The sequence below is a fragment of the Setaria viridis genome, chromosome 2, assembly GCF_005286985.2.
Source record: "Setaria viridis chromosome 2, Setaria_viridis_v4.0, whole genome shotgun sequence".
Classification (NCBI taxonomy): domain Eukaryota; kingdom Viridiplantae; phylum Streptophyta; class Magnoliopsida; order Poales; family Poaceae; genus Setaria; species Setaria viridis.
This window is the reverse complement of record NC_048264.2, coordinates 7,099,415-7,126,922: the sequence shown is the minus strand read 5'-3', so window position 1 is coordinate 7,126,922 and position 27,508 is coordinate 7,099,415. Positions and strand designations below refer to the sequence as shown.

The 27,508-nt window shown below is 46.3% G+C and overlaps 3 protein-coding genes across 4 annotated transcripts; 2 read left to right on the top strand and 1 right to left on the bottom strand.

The window, feature by feature from the left end:
* Positions 1–1,020: 1,020 nt before the first annotated feature.
* On the top strand, positions 1,021–5,986 carry LOC117846587 (uncharacterized). The gene is made up of 4 exons (XM_034727812.2): positions 1,021–1,320; positions 3,589–4,212; positions 4,705–4,880; positions 4,965–5,986. The coding sequence occupies exons 1-4, from the start codon at positions 1,256–1,258 to the stop codon at positions 5,561–5,563; spliced, it is 1,464 nt and encodes a 487-aa protein (XP_034583703.1). The 5' UTR covers positions 1,021–1,255; the 3' UTR covers positions 5,564–5,986.
* A 520-nt stretch (positions 5,987–6,506) lies between these two features.
* Positions 6,507–11,212, top strand: LOC117846588 (dolichyl-diphosphooligosaccharide--protein glycosyltransferase 48 kDa subunit). Its single transcript, XM_034727813.2, has 13 exons — positions 6,507–6,857; positions 7,274–7,410; positions 7,503–7,628; positions 8,235–8,288; positions 8,415–8,528; positions 8,691–8,746; positions 8,821–8,862; positions 9,816–9,891; positions 10,005–10,076; positions 10,154–10,279; positions 10,370–10,474; positions 10,597–10,680; positions 10,888–11,212. Exons 1-13 carry the CDS (start codon positions 6,572–6,574, stop codon positions 10,933–10,935), a joined length of 1,326 nt encoding a protein of 441 aa, XP_034583704.1. The 5' UTR covers positions 6,507–6,571; the 3' UTR covers positions 10,936–11,212.
* Positions 11,213–11,815: 603 nt separating this feature from the next.
* LOC117846586 (probable galactinol--sucrose galactosyltransferase 2) lies at positions 11,816–14,941 on the bottom strand. 2 transcript variants are annotated; one of them, XM_034727809.2, is made up of 4 exons: positions 14,779–14,941; positions 13,884–14,624; positions 12,985–13,795; positions 11,816–12,896 (listed from the first exon to the last, which is right to left on the bottom strand). In XM_034727809.2, exons 2-4 carry the CDS (start codon positions 14,567–14,569, stop codon positions 12,054–12,056), a joined length of 2,340 nt encoding a protein of 779 aa, XP_034583700.1. In that variant the 5' UTR covers positions 14,570–14,624; positions 14,779–14,941; the 3' UTR covers positions 11,816–12,053. The 2 variants fall into 2 exon arrangements, with proteins under 2 accessions (XP_034583700.1, XP_034583701.1); XM_034727810.2 differs by having other exon boundaries at positions 13,884–14,580.
* Between the last annotated feature and the right edge of the window lie 12,567 nt (positions 14,942–27,508).

The window sequence follows — 27,508 nt, the reverse complement described above, 5'->3', positions numbered from 1 at the left end:
ACCACCGAACCATCTTATAAAGTTTAGTATGATGGAATAATTCCTCATCATTTACGAGGAAAAGCTTACAAGAAATGAGTTCATTTTCCAAACCAACTAAAAAAAAAGAGAAATGAGAAGGCGACGTATCCGTATTCCTCAAACCAAACATCTCATGAATCTCTTTGTTGGGAAAACACATCTCATATATCCTCATTATAGAAAGGTAGTGCGTACTCACTTTGTCTCAAGTTGTACTCACTCTGTCTCAAGTTATAGATCATTTTACTTTTTCTACATTCATATTTTGCTATGCACCAAGATATACTCTATGTCTACATAGATATACATAACAAAATCTATGAATTTAGAAAAGTGAAAACAATCTACGGTTTAAAACGAAGGAAGTAGCACCGAACTCAAAGTCAAAGTCGTGATTTTTTCCCAAAAATTTTGGGCATTATGAGCATGGGGTCTTAAAAAGGCCCTCCCCTTTTTTCATAAAAGGGAAGACTTAAATACACCGCGACCCTTGAATTTGTCCTACTATGCTATTTAGGTCCACAAATTCTCAAAATGAAAATCTAGCACCCTGGACTAGTTAAGTTGTTTTCGTCATGGTGTTTTTGCTAAAAGACCCCTCAAAGAAAATTAAGTCTAATTATAATTCTTTTCCATATGACATCTTCCACTTAAACCCCTGAATTTGTTTGAGTAAGAGAGAGATAACGCCTAGTCAGCATGCCAGGTAAGGACCTCCGATGAACCACTTAACAAGATTAGGGTGGTGGATTTCGATTTTGAGAGTTCATGAACCTTAGTGGTACACTAGGACAAGTTATACTGTGCATTTAACTCAAAAGGAGAACATACCAACTCCTCGCCTGTTTTAAATCTCCACTTTGTATAGTTATAAACCGCTAGTTCTAGTTTAACTTTATCCAAAAATTAGAATAAATCCAGAGTCTCAAACTATACTTAAACTGACGAAAAATAAAAATAAAATCAGGGAAACGACAAATCCTCACGGGTGAGGGTCACCACTCAGCACTCACCACCTTGTGCTAAGCCCTGCCGTGTTCGTGCAGCGCTGTCCCCCTGCAGCGTCGTCTTCTCCCATTCCACTCTGCTCTGCCTCGCCCGATTCAGCTCGCAGCTCAAAGCAGCAGCCCAAGCTCCCGACCACCCAAGGAGAAGGAAGGAAGGGAGGAACAGCGGGAAGAGAAGCGCGTCGCCGTTGCCGCCGCTCCGCTCGAGCTCACCCATCCCGCCGACCATGGCCATGAGGCACAGGGCGCGCTCCTCCCCCACCTCCCCGCTCACCCCGTCCTCCAGCACCAGGTAATGGAATCGAGCTCCTCGTTGGAAAAGCCCAGCCGTTCTCCTTCCCGGCCGGGTAATTTGCTTCCAAGATTTTCTGGGTTTATCATCTGCGTCGTGGAAGTTTGTTTGAATTTTCGAGAAGCAATGTTCAGTAGAAACGGCGGGGCAGTGGGATCTTGCAAGTAGCGATGTTTGAATTTGGTCGATTTGGTTGAAAGAAAGGGAAATCTTTAGCCTTTTGGGAGCTTCTTGTGAATAAGTTGCTGCTACTGCTTGGGTATGCATACACTGTCTGTTCAGCAGGACTGCAGGAGGATTGAGCTTCGGGTGTTTCCGTTCAGACTCTGACTTACATTTGGCTGAATAGCATCTGCAAATTTACGATTGAAAAAATGGGTAGAAAATAAGGAAAAAAGATGCGTGTGAACTGTGAAGCACGAGCAAGTCAGCCATTCTTTCGGTTTCAAGTTTCCCTGCAAGCTAGATATCCATCGCCGAGATCCCGGATCCCTCTGCGTGCGTTGACCGTCGTGGCACCCATGGAACGTGGTGATCTCAGCACCGAGTGCTTGCCGCGCGTGCGCTCGGGCGTTGACATTTGCCCCACTAGTTCTCGCTTTTTCTCGGTGGGCAAGAAAAGCAAGCTAGACGCAGTTGCTGGCGCGATTTGAGATATGGTAAAAGGGTTTTAAGGATACGATGCGCACTTCAGATAATCTGAGATTAAATCTTTAGGTTTTTCTAGCGTCATGTTGTTGTTGTTGACTGGATACCCACTTTCTTTTGGGTGGGAGCTGTTAGAGGGGTGGTGTGATCTCTGTTGTTCCATTAACCTTTCTTTTTACACAGGGAACAGGGGACATTTCCCTTTTGTTTGGGAATGTCAATTCCAAGAATCTTAACGCTTCCGTTATTTAAGAGAGAGAGAGAGAGAGAGAGAGAGAGAGAGAGAGAGAGAGAGAGAGAGAGAGAGAGAGAGAGAGAGAGAGAGGGAGAGAGAGAGAGAGGGAGAGAGTATCACCGCTCAAGCTTCTTCATTCCTTGAAAAAGTTGTGATCTTTGTCCTTTTTTCCTCTCATTTGAGGAAACAGGGGAATCCCTACTGGTTAATATATTGTAGATAAAGGTGTAAAGATATGTAGATTATTTACAGGGTAAAATAAAAAATATTTACCCAAAAAAGGACTTGACCCAATCACCAATTTGAGGACAGCATCCATGTTTTGTCCTATGGGTAACCATGACAAATTCAAGATTGAACTTATTTTTTGTCACGCAAAATTTGCAATGATCATCATCATCATTCCAGGTTGCATGGCTAGCATAGAAAGGCTATCCTTTCAGCCACAATTTTAGCATTTCCAATCTCTCGTGTCATCTATTGAATCGGAGAGCGAATGACGTGAAGGCAGCCCTAGAATTTTTATGTGCAGGAATCCAATCACCTGACTTTATTCAGCCTACTTTGTGCATATATTTGCACCATTTATATTTCCTGTACCATGAATTGTGATTAGTTATGACGATGGCCCTAGTTACCTTATTGTGTAAGGTACATGCCTTAACACTAAGACAGTACCACTATAAATGTGGTAATAATTGACAACCTACCCCGTCCAAAAGAAAAGCATGACAAAAGCATCGCTTTACTAGAACTAATAATTGGTTTTTAATAAGTGTACAATGCTAACTATCATCTATCATGACTTGATATGCACCAAACGAGTTTCAGTTGGCTCCTATAAATTTAATGATGAGGTCATTTCCTTACCTCATAGTTTGAGTCAACTGTAACAAAATGAAAATTACAAGGAGATTTCTGATAAGTTGTTAACTGTTTGAGTCGTATCTTGTAAATGACAATTAAAATATGCAAAGGCAAATAGCTCCCCTCATGTTGGAGCTATCCAATTCTAGTGTTATTTCTGGTTAGCTATCTTCAGTTGACACTTCAGACTGCGTGGTACTCCATTATAATGTTAGGAGTGTTTGATACAAACAAGATGATTTAGGTCGACAACTGCTGAGAAAATTTAGGCACATTGTCATCTCAGAACAAAATTTTATGTTTGCACAAACTCTGTTCCCACACAATGAGTAGTCAGTAATGCTAAAGAAACATTTCAGTTTAGTTGAATGGCAGAAGATTCAGGAACAAGTTAGTGGTGCTTATTATGTATAATAATTTTTCGGTTTTTCATCCAGGCAAGAATATTGCATCAAGTTATGAACTGTACAAGAGAGTTTACTTTGCATATCTAGAATAACCCTGCTTTTTTTTGGCAGAACAAAGAAGATACTTGGTTTTTCTGTATCTCTCATCCTCATCAATCTGGCTTCGATTATGGAGCGTGCTGATGAGAATCTCCTTCCAGCAGTTTATAAGGAAGTCAGTGCAGCCTTCAACGCTGGTCCTACTGATCTGGGATACCTCACGTTTCTAATGAACTTTCTGAAGTCAATAGCATCTCCCTTGGCAGGTATCCTTGCTCTTCACTATGACCGGCCAACAGTGCTTGCAATAGGGACCGTCTTTTGGGCCTTATCAACAGGGGCTGTTGCTGTTAGCCAGCATTTTGGGCAGGTTGCATTCTGGAGAGCTGTAAACGGCCTTGGGCTTGCCATTGTCATACCAGCACTCCAGTCATTCATTGCTGATAGCTACAAAGACGGTACACGTGGCGCAGGATTTGGTCTGTTAAGCCTCATCGGTGCTGTAGGTGGTATTGGTGGTAGTATTTTGGCAACAATCATGGCTGGGAAAGACTTATGGGGATTCCCAGGATGGCGTGTTGCATTTATGATGGTCGCATTTGTCAGCTTGATAATTGGAATTCTTGTTTACTTGTATGCAACTGATCCAAGAAGGATACCTGGCAATCATCTTCTTGATGAAGATGATTATGAGAGGTAGGCCATTTTTTCATCTCACCTATCTGTGTGCTTCATTAATCAGCATTACTAGCCAAGCAAAAGTTAAGACCGGATAATTTTGTGGCTGTACTGGGTGGTATTTTTATGTATATATTATCCTGATTCCGCCAGATAGAATATCCTCTCACAGTACTTCATTTTGTTGTAGGAATTGTTGTTTGATGGGATTGCTTCTAGTGATGCATATGTCTTTCATTACTTTATCCCTTTCCTGTCTGAACTCCTATCTTCTGTGGCTACACCCTACACCGCATGTAGCCATGTAGAATACCAATTTATTTTCCTTGATCTCTTCAATGTTACTGAATTGAGGCACTTTTGGTAGGTTGCTGAATATGCAATAAATTTCTTCATGCACCAATTAAACTGTATAGTAAGCTAGTAGCCGAGTTAAACTAACAGTTGGGAATCAGGACAGCGCTATACATGAATGTATATGAACATAACATCATTATCCTCATCTCCCAGGTTTCATTTGTCCAGCAAAGATGTTCTTCCTCCGCCTTCTATCTGGAAGGACTCTTGGGTGGCAACAAGATCTGTTATGAAAGTGAAAACATTCCAGATCATTGTCCTGCAAGGGATAATTGGCTCATTGCCATGGACTGCCATAGTTTTCTTCACAATGTGGTTTGAACTCATCGGTAGGGCAACGATCATATACATTTGAACAGAAACTGATAACAATGCTCTTCAAATCGAATTCTAACATCCTTGAATCCTCTTAGGTTTTGACAATAACAGTTCAGCAGCACTCAACAGCCTATTTGCAATTGGGTGTGCCAGTGGAGCGTTTATTGGTGGGGTGATAGCTGACCGACTGTCAAAGCACTACCCAGATTCAGCACGCGTCATGTGTGCCCAGTTCAGTGCATTCATGGGCATCCCATTCTCATGGATCCTCCTCACAGTGATCCCCCAGTCAGTCGACTACTGGTATGCCTTCGCCGTCACCCTGTTCTTCATGGGAATCACGATAAGCTGGTGCGCCACCTCTGCAAACAACCCCATGTTTGCTGAGGTGGTCCCTCCCAAGCACCGCACCATGATCTACGCCTTCGATCGTGCATTTGAGGGCTCTTTTGCCTCCCTAGCTGCCCCTGCTGTCGGCCTGGTCACTGAGAAGATATATGGCTATGATGCCAAGACTGTAAACCTTGCGAACGGATCTGCAGAAGGGGCGTTTGCGCTCTCAAGGGGACTACTGACCATGATGATTGTGCCTTTCGGCGTCTGTGTCCTGTTCTACAGCCCCCTGTACCTTGTGTTCAAGCGCGATAGAGAGAACGCGAAACTGGCCAGCTTCAAGGAGCAGGAGCTAGTGTGATGATGAGAAGATGCTGCCTTGTTCAGCATTCAGCGCCCCTCAGCATTGCCATCCCTGGGTTATTCTTATAGAAATTCTGGAATTGTGCCACAGAGAAAGCGTGGAGCAAGATGCTTTCTGGCTGATTCGAAGATAAAGACCGTCCTTTTTGTGCCGATTGCGCATGCAGCAAGCATTTTGGTTTCACTGACTACCTGGTGATGGGAGATTGTGGAGAGAAGTGGAAGTTCTCTTTGTGACTCTTAACAGAGGATTGAAGCTTGGCATGCCCACTTGTGCTGCCCGGCGCAGTTTTTCCGTTCCTTTTCTTTGTGTTTTTGTAAACCTGAACCATAGAGACAAAGCTGATGTGACTTAGTGGCTTGCTAGTTCAACAGATTCACTATTGTTTCATTGATCAATGAGACCAGTTCACTTTTCATACTTGCACATTGTTATCAGCAATCTTTCAGTAAACCTTGATTCTATTGATTCTGAAAGCAGTGCTAGCGGTTTGGTTTCGTCGCCATAAATGGATTGTGGTATAATAGATGTTCTGCATCTTCGTCTAATTTTAGTAGGATGTTGCAAAATTCAAGTATTCCTACAGTTCAATATATTTTTCAATTCCTTTTTATAGGAAAAAAACTACCTTAAAGCATCAAGTCGTGATGTACTTCAGTTAAACCTCAGTCTAGATTGAGGTGATTAGTTCTACCATGTTCTAAGTTTTCAAAAGAAAAAAAAACACAGTTAGGGGGAAACCTTTCCCAAAAGAAAGAAAAAGTAGACAGATGCTTAACTGCCTCACGTGGGCCTGCTTGTCAGGCTCAGCACACTTTGAGTCAGCAAAGCTTTGAACTCGATCCAGGCCATTCGATCCCCAATCGACGGCTGGCATACCTCCCTCCCTCTCCACCTTGGCACCTGCTATAGCCTCCTCCCCCGAGAGTCGTCGTCGTCTCCGTCGCTGCTGCGCCACTCCAAACCCAACAAAACCCCCCCTTCCACCGCGAGATCTGCGCAGCAATGGCGACGCCGCGGCACCTCCTCCTCCTCCTCGCCCTCGCCCTCGCGCCCCTCCTCGCGGTCGCGGCCGCGGAGGGGGCCGCCGAGGAGGGGCCCCGCGGGCGCCGCCTGCTGGTCCTCCTGGACGACCTGGCCGTGCGGTCCTCGCACTCGGCCTTCTTCGGCTCCCTCCAGGCGCGCGGCTTCGATCTCGACTTCCGCCTCGCCGACGACCCCAAACTCTCGCTCCACCGCTACGGACAGTACCTCTACGACGGCCTCGTGCTCTTCGCCCCCTCCACCCCACGTAATTTGCTCTGTTCCTATCTCTCTCGCCTCCCGGAGATCCGATCTGTGGCGTTGGCGGTCCTGGTGGTGGATTCGATGGGAGTAGTGGAGGTTTGGGGTGCGGAATCGGTTGTTCGTCTGACCTGATCCACGCTCGTGGAGTGTTTCTCAGTTGAATTCTGTGATCTGCTGTGGAAAATTGCTGCTACCGGGACACCGGATGTAGGATTTGTGGGTCTGGAGGATCTATCTGCCCCATAAATTTCATTTGAATTGTGCGGTCAGCCGCTTAGCCCTAGTGGGAAAATGGGATCCAAGTGCTAGTTGTGCTTGATTAGACTGCCTGCACACGCCTTGAACTCTGTTAGATGATGTGAGAAATTCTTGATTCAGCCCTATTAATTTCTAATAATGCTAGTCTATGTTTGGTGCCAGGTTTTGGTGGATCAGTGGACCAGAATGCGGTTCTAGAGTTTATCGACGCTGGCCATGATATGATCCTGGCGGCAGATTCGTCTGCCTCCGATCTTATCCGTGGCATTGCGACGGAGTGTGGGGTTGATTTTGATGAGGCAAGTTGTTTCCTACTTCTGTGGCTGCCTGTCTGATGCCTTGGTTTGTCCATCCCTATGATTTTAACGGCTCGAGTTTCGATGGGTTTCAGGATCCAGAGGCAATGGTTGTTGACCACATTAATTATGCTGTCACGGATGTTGATGGTGATCACACCTTGATTGCCGGCGATGATCTCATCCAGTCAGATGTGATACTGGGGTCTAAAAAGATTGAGGTTAGCTGCGATGCAAAAAAATCTACCCTATCCTTTCAACCTTTTAGGCCTTGACATGCTCATTGGATTAAACCATAGTTAGACCTAAGTTGAGGTTGAACCTTGGTCTGAAATCTTGTTCTGATTTTATCAATTGAGAACTAAATTTTGCGCATGGTGATCTCATCATTTATGTTTTTTGTATTCACAATTAGTAGGCTTTTTGTTCAGAAATCCAACCTTGTAGGCTGTACTGCTGAAACATTGTCAGTATAAGTGTGCTACATTATGTCTTCAGATTTCTGTTCTATACTCCTGTGGCACATCTACATTTGTCCCTATTAGTAGTTACAATAGTCTTTCCATGGTTAAACCAATTTGTAGTATTAGCAAAGAGCCAAAGATGCTTATATCTGGTCTGTTCCTATTTGGTAGTATGCTACTTTTATATCTGCAGTTCTTTAGGGGCTAGAGTAGCCTCAGCTATCGTAACATTTCTTAACATTGGATGTTGATGAGGATATGGTGTAAACTTGCCTAATGTTTTTTTTATTGCTTCCTTTTGCATATTTGGCTGTGCTTACATGTAATCTTTTCTCCTTTTAATATTTTTCTCCATTTTCCTAGGCTCCTGTGTTGTTTCGTGGAATTGGACACGCAGTTAATCCATCAAACAACTTGGTGAGTAATTTAATTTAAATCTACACACTGATATTTGCATATCCATAACTCTATATTGCTGTAGAATATAAACATTTATGGTTTTTATAACCCTTCCTTCTCCCCTCTGCCTTTGGACATTCCTAGGTTCTGAAAGTCCTATCTGCCTCTCCATCAGCATATTCAGCAAACCCAAAGACTAAGTTGGCATCTCCTCCATCTCTCACTGGGTCAGCTATATCACTGGTTTCTGTGATGCAGGTATCTTCTTTTTTACTTGCTTGTTAGTATTAGTGCCTAGTCATTCCATTGTTTCATTCTTGTGTATTCATTAATGCATGATAGGCTTGCCGGCATCCATGCATTACCAGTTCTACGCTGCCATTGAATCTCTCTTAACAAGTTTTTTCTGTCTTCTTGCAGGCAAGAAATAATGCTCGGGTGCTGGTATCTGGATCACTTGATCTGTTTAGCAACCGGTATGCAACCATATACACCAAAGTAGGTTTCTTCTGGCTTCCTATAAAGTGCTGATGTTGTTCTGTTTATTCAGGTTCTTAAAGTCTGGTGTTCAAAAGGCTGGTAGCAAGAAGAGGTTAGCTTAGTTCTGAAGCTTTTGTTGAGACTATAGATTTCAGCTAAAAAATTTGAAGAACTTTTGGATGCTATTTCTTTTAATTAATGCAATCCTTTTTGAGGCAAGCATTATATGATTGTTAGAAAAGATCTGCCTTTCTAAGTTCTATAAGACCTAACTTAAAGTGAAATTTGAAGTTTTTATCTTGTAATTAACTCTTGACAAGGCAACAGAGAACCTTGAGGAACTGTTGTGCTTGGGTTGTCTCTGTGTTAAGCAGCTTACTGCTTGGATTGACCAATGCATTTAATTATGCACATTACTTATAATTTCATATACTGTCCCTAGATTGTGAAGTTTGGAGTGTGATTATTTAGCTTTCTGTTAATGCTTTGCTACCTTGAGAAGAAGCTTGATGAAAGAATCAGTTTAATGCACTACTTGATAATAAAGGGGTAAATCTGTAAGGGATCCCAAACTGTAATCGAGGTACTTGATGTTAAAGGATCTTTCGGCACTATAAGCTGCTCTAGGCTGTTGGCCTGTTGCATAGGTTGAGAATAAGCTTAATATGGGTGTTGGGTGATTATTGGATATATGCAAAAGTACTTTTTATCCTGGAGCAAATATACATAGCTTTTCTCATCCTTTTTTTTGTATGCTTCTTTGTGGAAATCATTCATTACATGCTCATTCTAGTTTTCATTACATGCTCATTCTAATGATTATTGGATATATGCAAAAGTACTGCTTATCCTGGAGCAAATATATATAGCTTTTCTCATCCTTTTTTTTTGTATGCTTCTTTGTGGAAATCATTCATTACATGCTCATTCTAATGATTATTGGATATATGCAAAAGTACTGCTTATCCTGGAGCAAATATATATAGCTTTTCTCATCCTTTTTTTGTATGCTTCTTTGTGGAAATCATTCATTACATGCTCATTCTAGTTTTTATATATGTACAGGTATGAGAGAGCTGGAAATGAGCAGTTTGTGACAGAAACAAGCAAATGGGTTTTCCACGAGAGGGGCCATCTGAAGGTCATATGCTGCGTTACTTCTCAAGCTTCCTTGTATTTTTCTTTTGCAGTGGGTGTTTTGCAAATAAAACTCTGAAAGGCATGGCATAACCTTTGTCACGTTCAAATTCACAGGCAGTTAATGTCAAGCATCACAAGGTTGGGGAGACAAATGAGCCTGGCATGTACCGCATTAATGATGACCTGGTAACTTTTTTACTTGATGTGAATTGACTATTGAGCACTGTGAAGTTAAATGTGCTAATATAAATATTATCCTCAAGGAATACTCGGTTGAGATCTACGAATGGTCTGGAACAAGCTGGAAGCCATATGTTGCTGATGATGTTCAACTTCAGTTTTTCATGATGAGTCCTTATGTTTTGAAAACTATGTCGACTGACAAGAAGGTGTGCATCATTATGAACCTTTTATGTATTAAGATCAATTGTGAGATTAGGAGATTACTGTGGCTAAACTATCATTTTCTCCTGTTGCAGGGTTTATATTCAATATCCTTCAAAGTTCCGGATGTTTATGGAGTTTTCCAGTTCAAAGTTGAGTACCAAAGGCTGGGATACACTGGTCTGTCTTTTACAAAGCAGGTTAGTCTCATAGCATGCTTTTCTTTTTACAGTGTTTTATTGCTTTAATCAAACAATATGCACTGTAGAGTCATTTTTTTTTGCCACTTTTCACATTTCATAATCATGTTTGTCTGCTGCAGATTCCAGTACGCCCTTACAGGCACAATGAGTACGAGAGGTTCATAACATCAGCATACCCCTACTACACTGCCTCATTTTCATCTGTAAGATCTGCTTCAAAATGTTCTTCAGCATACCCATACTACACTGCCTCTCCCTCCCTCCCTGACCACTCGCTCATCTTTTACAGCTTCACGTCTAGATGAGTAAAAGTCACTTGTGTAGACTGTATCATAGGCTGCATGTGTAGATCTTTCCAAGTTCTAGATTAGCTCCATGTATCACCTGCTTACACAACTTCCTCTTTGCAGATGGGAGCTTTCTTCATATTCTCGTTTGTGTACCTGTACCACAAATAGAGAACCCATGGGAGGGCACAAGTTCCTGGAGGCCGGTGCAATCTAAAAGATCTGTGGCGCCGCTATGAGCCAATCGTTACCCGGTGCAAGTTTTATGGAACCATATTTTTGTAGTGCCAACTTAGATAACATTTGACGACTGCAGTCGCGCCCATGAGAAACCTGTTCGTGCTAGGATGTTTGATCCATCCCTCCTTTTCTTTGACTGTTTCTGATCAGTACTCGTGAAAACTATTACAGCCTATAGAATTGAAATGATGACAAAGCATTGTAGCCAGTTTGAAAGTACTCCATGCCCGATTGTTTGGCACTTGCTCGGTTCCAAGTTGCGACTTGTGATTATTCAAAAAAAAAAAAGTTGCGAGTTGCGACTCTGAATGTGGACTGGTAAGTTTGCGCTTGGTATCTTGTTGGTGTACCTGAATTTTACGTGGGCGTTTGGAAAATTGAAATCCTGCTAAGCTTAAGGCCTCATTCGTTTCACTAGGATTGGATTCCAGCCAGGATTACTTTCAGGTCCGGTTTTCGTTTCACTAGGATTGGATTCCAGCCAGGATTACTTTCAGGTCCGGTTTGAGTGATTCCACCCGTGTCACTCAATCCGGCCAGGATTCATTCTAGGGGTGAGGAGGTATGGTTTCAATCCGGGCCATCTAATGTAGAAGGATTCCAATCCAGACCGGTTTTCATTCCAGGCCAGACTAAAACGAACAACATTTTCAATGCAAGTCTGGTTTCAAACCGGGCCACTTCAAACCACTCGGAATGGACCTCATTCCGGGTCAATCCAGTGAAAACGAACGAGACCTAAATTGGAATGTTATCGCGATCCTCAGTCTCGAGTTGGGCATAAACTTCACACTCATACACTCCCAAATCATATTGAAGGAGCACCATCCTTTATTACCCAGTAGTATAATAATACAACATTCATGTCACAGGGTACAAGAACACAGCATACTGATACTAGCATAGCAAAGCATACTCCACTCTCCCGTCTCCCCACACTAATTATACAACTCTCGCGCACGTCACCAATGGCGATGATCGTCTCTGCCCGCTGAGAATGGCTCAGCCGCGGCGATCGATCAGACGAGCGTCCGGCGTCACGCCTCGGCCTACACCACGATCTCCAGCGTCCACCGGTACATCTCCTCCTCCGGCACGGGCAGGTCGACGGTGACGAGCCCCGTGTCGGCGTCGTAGCCGAACTCCACCTCCGCCGCGTCCAGCACGCACCTCGCCGGCCTCCGCGAGCAGTACGCGCCGAACCGCCCGCACCCGCGCACCCTCATCGTCGCCACGGCCGTCGCGCCGGTGCCTGCGGCATCGTCGGCCTTCACCGCGCACTCCTCGACGGCGCCGCCGGCGTTGAACATGTCGAGAAGCCCGACGGGCGCGAACGCGGCGCCGCCCGGCGCCGCCCTCCGGAGCGGGCACACGTGGAACACCTCGTACTCGAGCGGGCCCAGCGTCACCGGCAGCGCCGCGCCCCGGGGCAGCCGCACCAGCTCCCGCGCACGGTGCGCGTACACCGCCGCCTCGCCGTCCCACTCGCTTCCATCGCCGCCCTCGCCGCCGTTCCCGGCGACGCGCGCGATGGCGTCGACGTCGGCGGCGCGCACGGCGCCGGTGAGCGTCCCGGGGGCCGCGTCGTGCACGCGCGTGCGCTTGGTGACGCGGCACCACCCGGCGCCCTGGCAGTTGAAGGCGCCCACCACGCCGCCGCACGCGTTCACGTTCCAGACCTTGAGGATGCTCGCGCCGTCGCGCGCCGGGTCGGAGAAGAGGCAGTCGCGAGTCGGCCTGCCGGGGAGCCTCGCCCGGAGAACGGAGCCGTCGGGGAGGACCAGCTTCCTCAGCACACCGAAGTTGTGGTTCCCCGGCTTGTCGCTCACGTAGATCGCCCCGCCGCCCACCGCCCTCGCCGCTCCGTGGTACTCCGCCGCCGGGTGCAAGCTCTGCAAAATCCCATCGAATTATTAGAAACAAGAGAAGACATGATCGACGGATCAAGAACAGATCGAGAACAGAGGCACTACTACTGACATGGAACATGTCCCAGTCGGGCTGCATGAACTCGCCGAGGAAGACGGAGTTGTAGGCGACGGAGGCGACGTGGACGGTGTGGGAGGCCGGGTCGCGAGGGTAGAAGTCGTCGGAGGCGCGCACGACGGCGGTCTGGCGGGAGCTGTAGAGCATGTCGGTGTTGTGGCACATGCAGGAGATGCAGCCGTTGTCGGGGAAGCTCCGGGACACGGAGGCCTCGAGCGCGCGGTGGTAGGCACGGGTGATGGCGACGCGGCCGCCGTGGCCCGCGCCGACCGTCTCGATGATGTTCTGCACGTCCACCTTCACGCCGTCCACGCCGCAGGAGGCCAGGTAGGAGTGGAGCTCGCCGTAGAAGTCGCGGACGCGGCGGGGGTGGACGAGGCCGAGCCCGAGGACGGAGAGGGAGTCCATGACGATGTCCGGCTGGTTCGCCGTGACGCCCGGGGACTGGACGGGGTACGCCAGCGACGGCTCGTAGCGCTCCATCCCCGTCCCCGGCGACGGCGCCACGCCGCCCCAGTACCCCGCCATGGCGTGCCACACGTACACCTGCTTCACGCCGTTGGCGTCCTTGGCCTCCCGGACCAGCTGCTTCAGCCCGCCCGACGCCGCCGCCGGCTCGCCGTCGCCGGAGTCGTCGTTGGATTTGGCCTGGAACTTGGTGTTCTCCTTGATCCCCGTCAGCCTGCTCGCGAACTGCGCGCCCTCCTGGACGGTGACGCCGGGGTCGGGCTTGTCCTCGGAGGCGATCTGCTGCCAGCCGTCGTCGATGATGAGGAACCGCGGCGGCGCGCCGCCCTCCGACAGGCTGCAGGAGCAGGGGACGGTCAGGAACAGAGCAGGAGATGAAGGCATTTACTGCAGGGGAAAGGCTGAGTTTTCGAAGGCGCACGTACCTCTGGAGGCCGCGCTTGACGCCGTCGGCGGTGACGTCGGTGTAGAAGGCGTCCCAGGTGCACCAGCCGAACCAGTCGAGGAACGACGGCAGCTTCTTCTTCTCCCGGTGGTGGAACGTGTTCAGGTGCTTCTCCACGGCCTTCACGGCGGCGGCGACGGTGTCGAAGGGGTCGTCGCCGGCGTGGAGGTACACCGCGTGCGCGCCCTGGTCCGTCCGCACCGCCTTGTCGCCGCTCTCGATGCAGAACTGCAGCTCGTCGCGGTCGTTCCCCTGCAGCGCCGCCCGGAACTGCCCCTCCAGCAGCGGCAGCACCACCAGGTACACCGGTTCGCTGCCGTCACCGCCGGCGGCGTCGTCGTCGCCGTCGCCGGAGGCGGGGGGCACCTCGACGAGCATGAACTGGGTCTCGAGCGGGACGTCCCGGCCGGAGGCGCCCATCCGCTGCGTCATCCACCACAGCTTGAACCGGAAGAGGCAGAGGAACCGGCAGCCCCGGAGCGTGCCGAGGGTGAAGACGTGGTGGCTCTTGGCCTCGCCGGCGTGGGCGCCGACGAATGCCCCCTCGACGAGCCCCGCCCCGGCCGCGTGCGCCGCCGACACGTTGTCCGGCACGCCGGTCAGCACCGTCCGGCCGCGCACCGCCAGCCGGCCGTCGCTCACCGTGATCAGCGGAGTCACCGTCATCTTCCCTTCCCCTGCTCTCGATCAACCCAAGATAACTTCAGAAACAGAACACCCTCTGCAAAATGCGAACAAGAACAGCGACAGAGGATGAATCAATTACACAGATGGTGGCCAAATAGTAAGATCACAGAATTACGAAAGCTAAACAATGTAACTAAGAACTACAAGTAATTTGAAAAAAAAAAGATCACAAGAAGGAGATGGCATACCTTGTCTGAGGTTGCAGATGAAGCGAAGGGGAGGTATAGGAGTAGGAACGATAGAACAGAAACAGCGTGAGGAGGGTAATTAGGTTAGTGACGGTAATTAACTAGTACACACCAGTAAACGATACAGGTGGTGCTCCTCTCCTCGTCCAGGACCAGGAGGGAGATGCTGGCGGGAGGAGGCCAGGGGAGGGGTTTATATACTCCGGGAAGGGGGCAGGGGGGGGAGGGGTGACGTGGCGGGTGGTTTTACCGTGGGTGACGTCATGGGTAGAAAAGCAGAGGGGGTGGGGGGAATTCGCGGGGTGAAATGGAGGAACGGTCAAGGCGCGCGTACGCGGCGGTGTATTGCGTAGGGTCGATGCACCCGACCGGCCGACGGCAGGGGGGGACACGCGCCAAGGGCCGAGCCGCACCCCGCATGGCGTAGCACGATTTTGCAGTAGAAAGCACCGACGGGTCTCATGAGCCACGCGGCAGGCATCGATGGGGTTAAAACGGCAGAGTTGGATTTCTTCCGGACTATGAATAGGTATTACCATTAGGTGTTGCATGGTATGGTCCAGCTGCTAGGCCTCCATCATCTTTGGCGGCGTACAGTCCAGGTTCCATGAATTCCTTCCCATGCAATGCAAGGGAGGGAAAAAGTTTTGATGGAGTTATAAATCCAGTTTTCAGATTGTGGATGTGAATACATACACACAAAAAACGGCTGATGACGGTTATTGTTCTTCTTTAATTTTTTATTTCTCAAGTGGGTGGTGCTTTTGCAGTTTATTTTGGAGGTAATTAGAACAATTTAGCAACCAAGAAGCATCAACCAATATTTTCAAAGGAAATATTGGCCACTTACAAATGCTTTCAGTAAATGTCTTAACTAGACTAAAAAAAAAATCCTTGGCCATCTAACAGAATTACAAGAAGAACTGAAAATCATGATTGGTTGACTGCATACTCCCAAAAACATCATTCCCATTTCTTGGCGGCCGGTGAGGATATTCTACAGGGTACCCTATTCCATAACTGAGGTATCGTTTGTTTGTTCGTAGGTGACGGCTAGGGATGCCGGCGGTTCTTGAATTCTTTCGTACGAAGACGCGGGAATTAATTGGGAAGCGCCTAGGCTGCTGTTGCATTCCCCAGGTTGATGTATAGCTGACTGATTGACTGCTGCTTTATATTTTCCTTCATTTTTTTTTCTCTTCCAACCACTGCCTCCGTTCTAAATCACTATTCGTTTTAGCTTTTTAGGCACATAACTTTTATTGCGTATCTGGACGTAATATATATTTAGATGCATAGCAAATTACATATATCTAGAAAAATTAAAATGAATTGTAATTTGGGACGGAGCGAGGGAATAGTTTTCATCTTTGATCTGGTCAGTCATGGGCATCGACAAGCAATGTCGGTATTTAGCGTATCTTGCCGATGCCCGATGGCATTTCTTCGTGACTAAGCTAATAACGTTTGTGAGCGCGCTGCAAATGCGCAGGATGTTGCTTGGAGACGCATGCAGATGGGTTTACCTCGTCTCGCATGCATGCCAGTACCAAAAAAATCTAACGCGGCAAACCAAGGTTCAGAGACAGCTAGCCGGGCAAGGATCAGCTCAACGTTTGAAGCTGCAGCTGGATGATTGAGCATGAAATGAATCATTGCGTACCCTGTCATACATCTCGCAAAATAGTCACAATGCCATAACAACTGAGTCATCAGTCAGCCCTACATAACAGGTCATGCATGATGGAGCTGGACTGTTTGGATAATTACGTGCTGCGATCAATTTGTAAACTCAATCATATCCTCCTCTCAGTTTCGAGGCTTCAACTCAGAGTTTATCTCCGTCTTCACGCAAAAACGCTACGTACATTATTTTTATTTTATTTTTTTTTGGCTAAAAGTACGTGCGTGCAAGTTAGAGATAGACGAAAGCAGCGGCACACGGCAAGCAAACAGGGCATGCATGCTGATTTGATTGAAATTCAACGAGTTTAACCACGATTCTTCTTCGTATCGTAACTGATGTTTTTATCTACGCGTCTCTTTGGTGAGGCTCAGGTTCCTTCTAAAATGGGAAGGAGCTGCGGCACTTCTCATACAAAATGCCTCCTGCTCCTCTAGTGCTCCGTTTTTTACGTACGGGTAGAGCTCCGGCTGGAGCCTCGCCAAAGAAGCACCGTATCCGATTTGTGTCTTCATTCGTCTTAGCTACGTACGTAGTATCTGCAAATAAAAGTAAACAGATATTGTTCACGAATTGTAAATTGCCTGTACTTCTGTAAGCAGCTGGATGGACGGCCACGATAGGCGCCACGTCCCTGGATGCATGTGCAGAGAGGACAAGCAACCGGGGCACACGTAGCCGCGCCACCCAATTATTGGGGGGTGGACCTCTCGCGCAAAAACTTAACATCATGGCTGTATGATTGCTGCTGCAGCTTGCAAGATATGCAATGCTTATACAGCTTGACTGTGCTCATCATTTTTTGCAAGTCCCAGTCGATCGCATGCATTATTGGGGGGCGGGTACTCCGGATGATTTCTGTCCCTGATGAGAGCGCGGAGAACGTAATAAGAGCAACTCCAAGAGTATCCTAAAAAATTCTTCCCCAAAACTATGTGGGTTCTCCTAAAAAAAATTTCCCCCAAAAATATATTACAGATCGCTAATAAATAGCCCCCAATATTTCAAACACAGGCCACGTCATCGTATTGGACCCATCGGAAGGGACGCGTGGGCGTGCGGGAATCAGGATTGGGGGAGGAACGCCAACGCTAAAATATACGCGGTGGCAGCCTGTTTTTTAGCGTCGCTAAAAAATTAGGGAAGGTTTAGGTGGATTGTTGGAGTTCATTTTTTCTCTCTTTTTTCCTAAAAAAGGTATTGGGGGTAAGATTAGCAGCCTCTTGGAGTTGCTCTAAATCATGTTTCGTGCCGTCGGCCATTTCCATTTACGTTTATTTAGGCTTGGTTTGATTTCTTTGCTTATTTTTAGCACCCGTGTTTAGATATTAATTAAAAGTACTAAACATAGACTATTTATAAAATCCATTACATAAGTGGAGGCTAAACGGTGAGACGAATCTATTAAGTCTAATTAGTCCATGATTTGACAATGTGTTGCTACAGTAAATATTTGTTAATGATGGATTAATTAGACTTAATTAGGCTTAATAGATTCATCTCGCCGTTTAGCCTCCACTTACGTAATGAGTTTTGTAAATAGTCTACGTTTAATATTCCTAATTAGTATCTAAACATTCGATGTGACATGCACTAAAAATACAAAAGTAATCAAATGGGCCCTTATTTAAAAGCGCACACACGTTACTACATCCGTCTTTAAATATATGGTATTTTGGACAATATTTAACAATTGGAATACCATTCGACCTCAAAATTCCGATCCTCTATTTACGGAAAATAAGTAATTTTACGGATGATATCTTATGATGTGAAATGGATACACAATTATTCTTTAAAAAAAGGAGAGAGAAAAAAGCCATGCACGCATTTCTTGCACATCTCTTGATCTGATCACCGCGTCCATGTGATCTTTACCTTTCGCGTCAACCAATCATTCACGCGCGGTTTCCATGAGATGCCGTCGCCGGAGCCTAGCAGAGCGCAGCCGTGCAGAGATCTTCACACACACACACACACTCGGTCGTCAAAACAAAAGCAGCTGCCACTTCAGTGGTTTAGTCACCGCCTCACTGACGTCACTGCGCTAAGCACGCCTACACCTGTTCCATAAGCTAGCGTTCCACGGTCTGTTCGCTTCAGCTTATTCAGTCGGCTTATCAGCCACCAAACAGTATTTTTCTCTCACAACAAATCAGCCGTTTCAGCTTTTCAGCCGGCTTATAAGCTGAAGCGAACAGGCCCCCAAACTTAGCCTAAATCCAAGCAGTAAAATGTTTTTTATCAAAAAAAAAAAGCAGCAAATTAAAGCGTCGTATATAGCACAGTGTTTCCACGCGTGCATTACGTGTGCCACAGAATCTACGAGCATTTTGGACCGTGCCGGTGTGTCTTGGTGTGACGGCGCGAGAAAAGGCAGGCCTGGAAAGTTTGTTGCGTCGGCCGGTGTGCGCGCGGCGGCTGTGGAGTGGTGATGGAAAACCGGCCGGCGGCAAGTCCGACCGGCCGGCCGGCCGCTTCCTTAACTCCTTCAATCTTCCACGCATGCGTGCATAGTTGCTCGCCTACGGCACCTAGCTTGTGGCCGCCGGCGGCAGGCCGGCCGGCTCCTACAGTTCCTAGCTTCGGCTGACGGCCGTGGAATCTGGTCCAATGATTGACTGATTGATTATTGATCTACCAACTGGTCACTGCTGGTGCAACGTACGTACCAAGTACCACTGCAGTCTGCAGAGGTGGAGGAGCGAGACAAAATGCACATGGATCACCGTGCTGCCCATCCACTGGACCATAGCGAGAGCTACAGGACAGAGGCGGGTGGCGTACGTGACCGCATCGGTCCTAGCTAACCGGTTGGTTTTTGACGAGCATTAGTATCACTAGTTTCCCAGGAGCGTCCCGTGATCTTCAGTACCGGTTGGAAGTTCCAAAGGATACTAAAGGTTACCTATTAGTATCAGGTGGCACAGGACAGAGGCGAGTGGTGTACGTGACCGCATCAGTCCTAGCTAACCAGCTTTTGACGAGTATCGGGTCTGACAGCTAGTTCCTTAGAAGTCTCCCATGATCCCCTTTAATACCGGTTGGGAGCTTCAACCGAAATTAAAGGTCACCCATTAGTACTGGGTGCCACCCGGTACTAATAGGTGACCTTTAGTACCCGTTGGAGCTCCCAACCTGTACTAACTTCCCTCCTATAAATCAGGCATCTTCTTCCTCCTGCCCGAGCCATTTCCTCTAGCTCAGGCTTCATCCATTCGTGGCGAAATAGGGAAGGTGTTGCCGGATTTTTGACCATTTCGTGAGGATTTCACTCATTCAAGTGTTCTAAAGGTTAGAAACTTCATCCTCCCTTAATACATGGTTAAATACATGGTTAGTATACTAAATTTTATACTTTAGAGCTAGAGTAATTTATGATTTTTAGAATATGGTACAATGAAGAAAATTTTCATTTATATGCATGTGTTACTTAGATCTCATATTTGTGATTGTTAGAATAAGCTACAATTTTTTGGATCCTATATTTCGTATTAGTAAAAAGAAATTGATATGAGATTAGAGGAATAATTTCATAGTTTAGTCCTTTACAAATACGAGCTAAATAACTTATGGGGAAAAATATAATTTGTTTATATTTTAGTCATTCGCAAATATGAGCGAGATAAATTGTGCTACATATAGATAACAGGATGAAATAGAGGTGCGTAATGAGTCATTTTTAGAATAAGCTACAATGGAGAAACTTTTCATTTATATATTATGTTTGAGCTAAATAAATTGTGGGAAAAAATATAATTTGTTCATAGTTTAGTTATTTGCAAATATGAGCTAAATAAATTGTAGTACATAGAGATGGCTACTGCTGCTGGAGGTAGTGGTGATGGTGGGGACGATCGTCGTTCCTCTCGCAACAAGGGGAAAACCATAGCTGGCCCTCATCATAAGCCAAAAAAATGAGCACGTGGGAGAGAGCGATGCTTCGGCAACATCACGCAAGTGAATTAAAGGAGGAACTTGATTTCAAGTCTGAATTCCCGGTGTGTATTGAATTTCTACATCTCATGACACTTCCTTGAACATAACAAATATTTTATAACTTCTCTTGCCATATATATAGTGTTTGAGATGGAATCCAGGAAATAATTTATGCGGATACTACGTATGTGAGTTCATCCATGATTTTGTAGATCCCAAGCGTATAACTGACCACCAATTCAGAGTACGTATACAAATTTCTTAACAATAAATTATAATTTATTTATTAAATTAGTTCTGATTGTGCAGATCTATTGATTTACTATATAATAACCTTTACTAATGACATAGACGAGAGATACGATGGATGCCCCCTCCACCTCCACCCAACCCCCAATAATGATGATCTAACTAGTCATGATGGAGCAAAGTCTTGTCAATGTTCCAAAGCCCATAAGGCAGCCATTAGACATGATTGTTTTTTTCACTCTTCTAAGGACCTATCTGTTGGGGGGAAATATTAACGATCCCCTAAGACATCACTTAAGGAAGCAGACACGGAGGCCCGGGCCCACCCAGACGTGATCAAAGCTCCGCCTCGCCCGACCAAGACGCCAGGATCGGGAACATCCGACCCCCCTCCGCAAAGTTTCCGCCTCGCCCGACTGCGACCCCGGGGTCGGGGGGCGCCCGACCCCTCGCCACGGAGTTCCGCCTCGTCCGACCCCAAGCAAAAGGGTCGGGCGCGCTGGGGCCCCCGGGGTAGGGATCCCCCTCGGATACGGTCCAGATGGGCAAGACAGACAAAATCCTGTGGGTCCCCCCGTCGGCCTCGTCGTAAATGCGCCGCAGGCCTGGCGGAGGGAAAGTCGACCGCGCTCCTCACGCAACCCGACACAAGTACCCGTGCACGACCGCTCTGTGCAGGCAACAGTGCCGGCGGCCGACTCCCATTCGCCGCAGGGTACTCATGGCCTGCGCCGGCCGGAGCAAAGGAGCGACCGGCCTGTCCTCGGGCCCCGCGCGCCCTCGAGTCCCGCACTGCAAGGATGTGACGCCCTCCCTCCGGCAGCCATCGCCTGAGCAACAGCATCCACTGTCCTCCCTAACAGATGCTGGGATAACGACGGAACGCTCTCATCATGATCTGACGCCTACGAGTATCGAAGGAGCTATCTGTAGGGAGCAACAACACTTGGCATATGGCGACCTCCCCCTCCGGCATGCGCGCCGGCGCTTGCCCAGGGCCAGCAGAGGCATCGGACGCCTAGGATCTTGCTCCTCCTTCCTGCCGTACTTTTTACCGTTCTACGCTTTTACTCTTTACAGTCCTCTTTACCCGATCCCAACTGTGACTCCGGCCACCGCCTTGCGATATAAAAGGCGGAACCCAAGGCCGGAGGGGGGAGGGGCCTCTGCTCCCACAAGCCATAGCACACAACAACGCTTCCTGAGAGCGCAAGCACTAAAGAGACTTGGGACCAGTCCCTCTCTCGTCAACCTGTAACCCCTACTACAGAACCCCGCGTGGGCAACACGAACATCCTCGATACTGGACGTAGGGCTTCCTTTGCCCGAACCAGTCTAAACCTGTGTCTCCCACGCAACCACCTGAGGCTTACGCGCATAAAAAAAATTTACTAGTCTAAGTCTTGATCGGCTGATCTCGACAACGACACTATCTCACTATATGGATCCACTAAGCTAATCCATCTATTATCTTATTGAACACCTAAAATGATATGCAATTTGGGATGAAAGAAGTAATTTACGAGCTAGGTGTATGCTACCTGCCTTTCCACGGCCACCAAACCCGGCGACGATGGTCTCCAAGTCTTCGAAATCCAATCCAAGTTTGCCTTCGATCGGCTTTGCATCACCTCTGCTGGTTAATCTCTGCATCATGGATTCTAGGAGCCGTACATGTTACATATGACAAAGATATCTGTGTGGCAGGAAGCAGAGAAGAAAGGTGGGGATGCTTCGAGAAGCCACGAGATAATGCATGATTGCTAGGATCGGACGATGGTTAAGGAAGCGGAGCCAGCCACGTTATAATACCATACAGTAGCAGTAGCAGCTGATGACTCAGGTTGATGTGTTATCAGCTCAGATCATCTCGTTGACCTGTTGCAGCTGACTCACATTCGCATTACCCAATGCCCCACTTTGGCTTCTGCCTTTTTGTTCTTCCAACTTTACAGCGCTCGTCACCTGCAACAATGTCGATCGGACTCGACTGATCACTATCAAAAAAAGGACGACAAGGAACTCCGCGGTGCTTTTTTTTTCCCTCCAAAAGTACTTGGCACAAATATGAAGACGTGCCATTGTTAAATCAAAAGGAGACATCACTGGTATGCTAGCCGCACAGCTTGATGATAGTCAGGCCGAAGCCACGTTGTCTCTACGTGCACCAGGTAAATTTTTTATTTACCACTAATTAGACTCAAAATTACCATATAATTCTAGTAAAATTTACTTAAGGAGTGCACCACGGTCAATTCAGCGCTACTTTCGCCCCTGATGATAGTGGTCACTGAAAAAGACGCTCATCTAAAAGGACGAGAGTGTTGGGGTCAATCAAGTCGTGATTTTCATTTCTTTGGTGTTACTAAGAAAGCTGTTTCTTTTACAAAGTTAATATTAGTTTTTTTACAAAGTTAATATAAGTAAATAAGTTGTTTTGCAACTGATCGATCACTATCCACACAGCTTGCTTACAAGGTGGATAAGCGACTTAATATAAGTTTAGAAGGTGTTTAAGGGGTGCGGACAAGATGGTTAAACCCATTTAAACACCTGTTTGTATTGGGGGGACTAACATTGCACATATATTTTAATGAATGGGTGGTCATCGCAAAGTTTGGAGCCTTGGGTCATGAGCCTCGACATGTACCTAGAAGTTCTAGCCTGAATCTTTTTTTTTCTTCGAGATTGGAACGGGAGGGAAGAAGAGAAGTCACAGCTGTGAGAAGTTAGGCCTACCATGGAGACCTTAGGCCAATGTAGCATGAAATTATGAATCAGGGTCTAGCTGAACAAATTAAGTTTGGGCCCGGTTTCAACGGCAACATCATGTCAATGCTGTACGTACAACTGGGCCTCTCCCCGATAGTGCGGCCCAATCTCGGTCACCGAGCCTGCCTGCACCTCTCTCAGCAAGATGGCCCACTTAACTTCAAAAAAGAAAAAAGATGGCCCTCTGCTCAGTAGATTAGCCCACGATGAAGTTTTGCTCTATTGGGCCATCAAGATGCACAAGGCCTAAATATGGTATGATGTTTTTTTTTCCAATTTATCCCTCAATTTTTTTACTGTAATTATTGTTGCTTCGAAGGATAGACAAAATTGGAGATATAGTACATGAGAAATCCAAAGTCCAATTATTCAAATTAAACGGTAGAGTTGGGCGTCCTTTGATTATGAACAAAACGAATTGCTGGATTGTCATGCTCAGCCGGTCATCGTCGTGCCAGTTATCAGCTGGATTGTTGGTAATTTGTCATGGTCAGGTTGAACATAACGGAGTGGAATCGAAATTCAGAACTGATGACAGGCACTTGGGAGCAACAGCATGCAAAAGGCTTTTTAAGGAAGAATCTGTCGATTTTGCTAATGTCATACTGGGCCCTCATGCCACTCCTGGGAACAGGAAAAAATATAATTGAGCCAGAATTTTTTAATGGTTCCATCATCTACTAATTTATTCAATTTTTTTCTCTGCTGCCTGATGTTGACATTGCAGCGTCGGTCACCTGTGCGTTGATCTTCACTATGCTGCTCCCTGTCTTCACCATACATGTTGTTTACTACGCTGTAGTTTCTTTGTTCGGCAGCTTCTGAGTTCTGACACTGCCAGGCCTGCAATACAGAGCGTAATGGAATCTGGTGGAGAACAATCCCAATTTTCAGGCACATGCACGGGGTCATTGGGGTGGTTACGAATCCAATCCAACCCTATCAACCAGCCTTGCTTGCTCGAACCATTTCTTTTTTTTTATCGAACATGCTCGAACCATTTCTTATTTGACAGGAACAGTGCTGCCCCTGAGCTGTCCATTTTGCTCGCACCAATATGATCTGCATTGGCAGGCACAGTGCTGTTCAGGCATTCCCATCAGCCTGCCACTGACAGTGCACAAGATCTTATTTTTTTGCCTCTTAATTTAATAATAGGCTGGACAATGAACAGTTTACTTGTAGGGGGTACTCATGATTCATTTTGCACAAGATCTTTGATCAGTTAAGTTACTCTTGTTGCTAGTTGATGAACACAATATGAAATGGGTAGATTACAACTTTTGAATTCCTGGTGATACATAAAAATGCAAAGTTTTTCTTTGACGTGTCATGGCGCAAATGCGAGCCAAGACCATGCTTCCTCCGTTTTTAAATATACCACTTTCAAGACAACCTAATTAATTAGAAAAACAAAATAAGTCCTAAAATGACATCTCTTTCACGATCTGGGTGTAGTGCAGTTGGTAAGCTTCCTTGCGATGGATTCTTTCCATTCTAATTCGAATATTAGATCTAGTATGGTTGTTTATATTTCTTCCTTCATTGTGAGCAGATATGTCCATCCACAGCAAAACGTTTAACGTGGCTCTGTCAATCTTAAAATCTGTCATTCTTTTATCTTCCATTTTATCTTCCATTTCCTTAGAGGCAAACTACTCCGTAGCTAGCAGCGGTTAAAGTCCTACTTTAGAAAAAAAGTCTTTGCTTCCAAATTTAATTTATTTATTCTGTATACTATATTTATCATCGGAGTACAGAGCCTCATGGACCATCCATCCAGATTGCAGAAGCTGTTGCAAACTTAGCATAGCTCAGCTGATAAGATTTCTTGTCGTGAAATCTGCCGAATCGGTACTGTTGCTCGTATTTTTCTAAATTTATTTCAGAATTTAAGTAACACTGTTCTTTCGGTGGGGTGCCCGTTGAGGCGCCGGTCTTTCGGAAGTGTCGTAGCATGGACGAGTGCCCCGTGAGCGACCGTGTGATTTGAAAAAAAGTTGCAGATGCTGTTCCTCTGGCACCTGCCAGCCTCAGAGCGACTCTAAACGTTTCGGGCGATCTTCCTCGGGCAGGTCCCCAGTCAGAGCGCGCCCGCCGTCGGCGGTGTCGCCGCCGCCGCTGCCGCCGCGAGGACAGGACACACGCGCGTCCCGAGGCACAGCACCAGGTGCGGTCAGTGCGGAAGCCTCGAGCTGCACGTAACTGTCGTGGAATGACAGGAATACCCCTGGGTGTGGGGCCAAGCCAACCCAACCACCGCGGCGGGGTGGTGGTGTCGGTGGAGTCTCCCGCCACGGTAGCCGGGAAACGAGATCCACACGCGCACACGGCATACCACCACCAACTAACATGCACAACAGCAAAAGGGAAAAAGGGGGCCCACTCTGCCATGTGGGCCCGGTTCCTTTTCGTGTCGGTCGTGCACCCTCGCTAGGGCCACAGCGACAGTGCGGGACTGTGTGCGTGTTGGAGAAACTGCCTGTCGGCTGGCTGTTAACCGTGATCGTGAGGTTAGGGATGAGTGGCAATATGAAAAAAAACGAAACGTGTGGTTCACTGCTAACTGGTTTGGTCATGCAATTCTTGTCGTGTATCCGTTGTTTCTTTATTTGTTGTGCTAAAGCTCCTAGAAAATATTTTGGTCATGCAACCTCGCTGATTTGTTAAAAAAGAATTCCATGCAGAGAGATACGATAAGTGACGAAGCTAGAAATTTTACATAGGAGGGCCGACCAAACATATTCGGCAAAATATCATTGCATTTGCATAGCCACTAAGATTAGAAGAAGAACATTTCTTTAATTTTAGTTACAGTGCTCCTCATATCTTTATTGCGTACAAATAGTTAATAAGTGTTTGTTTATCTATTATGAACCTGTAATTGGAGTAAACTTAAGAAACATACAATTATTTTCTCACCTAGTTACCAATTAGCTGAAGCAAAATAATCAGAATCTAGTATAATCCGCTAAGAATTAGCTGCATAAGTTGATAAGATCAATATAGCTGCTAATTAACGTTTCGTCCCAAATTGCGCTGAACCTAAGTAGGAGGTTAAAATCAAAGATTCTCCGACTGGGGGGGGGGGCATGGCCCCTGGCAGCACCCCTCCAAGTATGATTCTTGGGTAATTCAAGAGGTGTTTGGATACCCCTCCGCCACTTGATATGATTCATGGTTAATTTAAAGGGGTGTTTGGATACCCCTGCTAAACTTTAGCACCTGTTACATCGGATGTTTGGATACTAATTAGGAGTATTAAATATAGTCTAATTACAAAATTAATTGCACAGATGGAGTCTAATTCGTGAGACAAATCTATTAATCCTAATTAGTTCATGATTTGGCAATGTGGTGCTACAGTAACTATTGCTAATGATGGATTAATTAGCCTTAATAGATTCCTCTCGCGAATTAGACTCCATCTGTGCAGTTAGTTTTGTAATTAGCTCATATTTAGTCTCCTAATTAGCATCCGACCATCGGATGTGACCCTGCTAAAGTTTAGCACCTCGTATCCAAACACCCCTCAACATTCAATATTCAGTTACTCCCTTTTTTTTAAAAAAAATGGGCATGATTTTCAAGACACTTGTATGATTACTGACGATGTTCTACAAGTACGAAATCACCGTGATCTTCCCCGTGTGTTGCTGCCGTAACATTCTCCATTAATAAAGTTGGTTAAAAGGCTGAAGCTGAAGACAAGCACATTATCTTGCAATTATATCACATCAAAGTTAGAGGAGCGACCAAAAAATGGTAAATTGAAAGAATATTTTGTTCCCATGGAGGCAATGATGACGTACCTTACCATCATATCTTCCACTAAATATCTTGCAATAGAAGTTACCATATAAGTCCACTATATGCCCATATTACTTTTGTTGGCTAGCCTCCATTTGCCATAATAAAAAGACAAGTTAAACTATGCGTGATACAATTTGTCTATACTTTACTAGAGCATTTACCAATTAGAAACTTCGATGGCATGTCGTTCTTTAATGGAAACGGATAGACTTCTCCTATCTTATATGTTTTCTTCAAAACATATAAAGCTGGAAAATCCAAATATATTTTTTA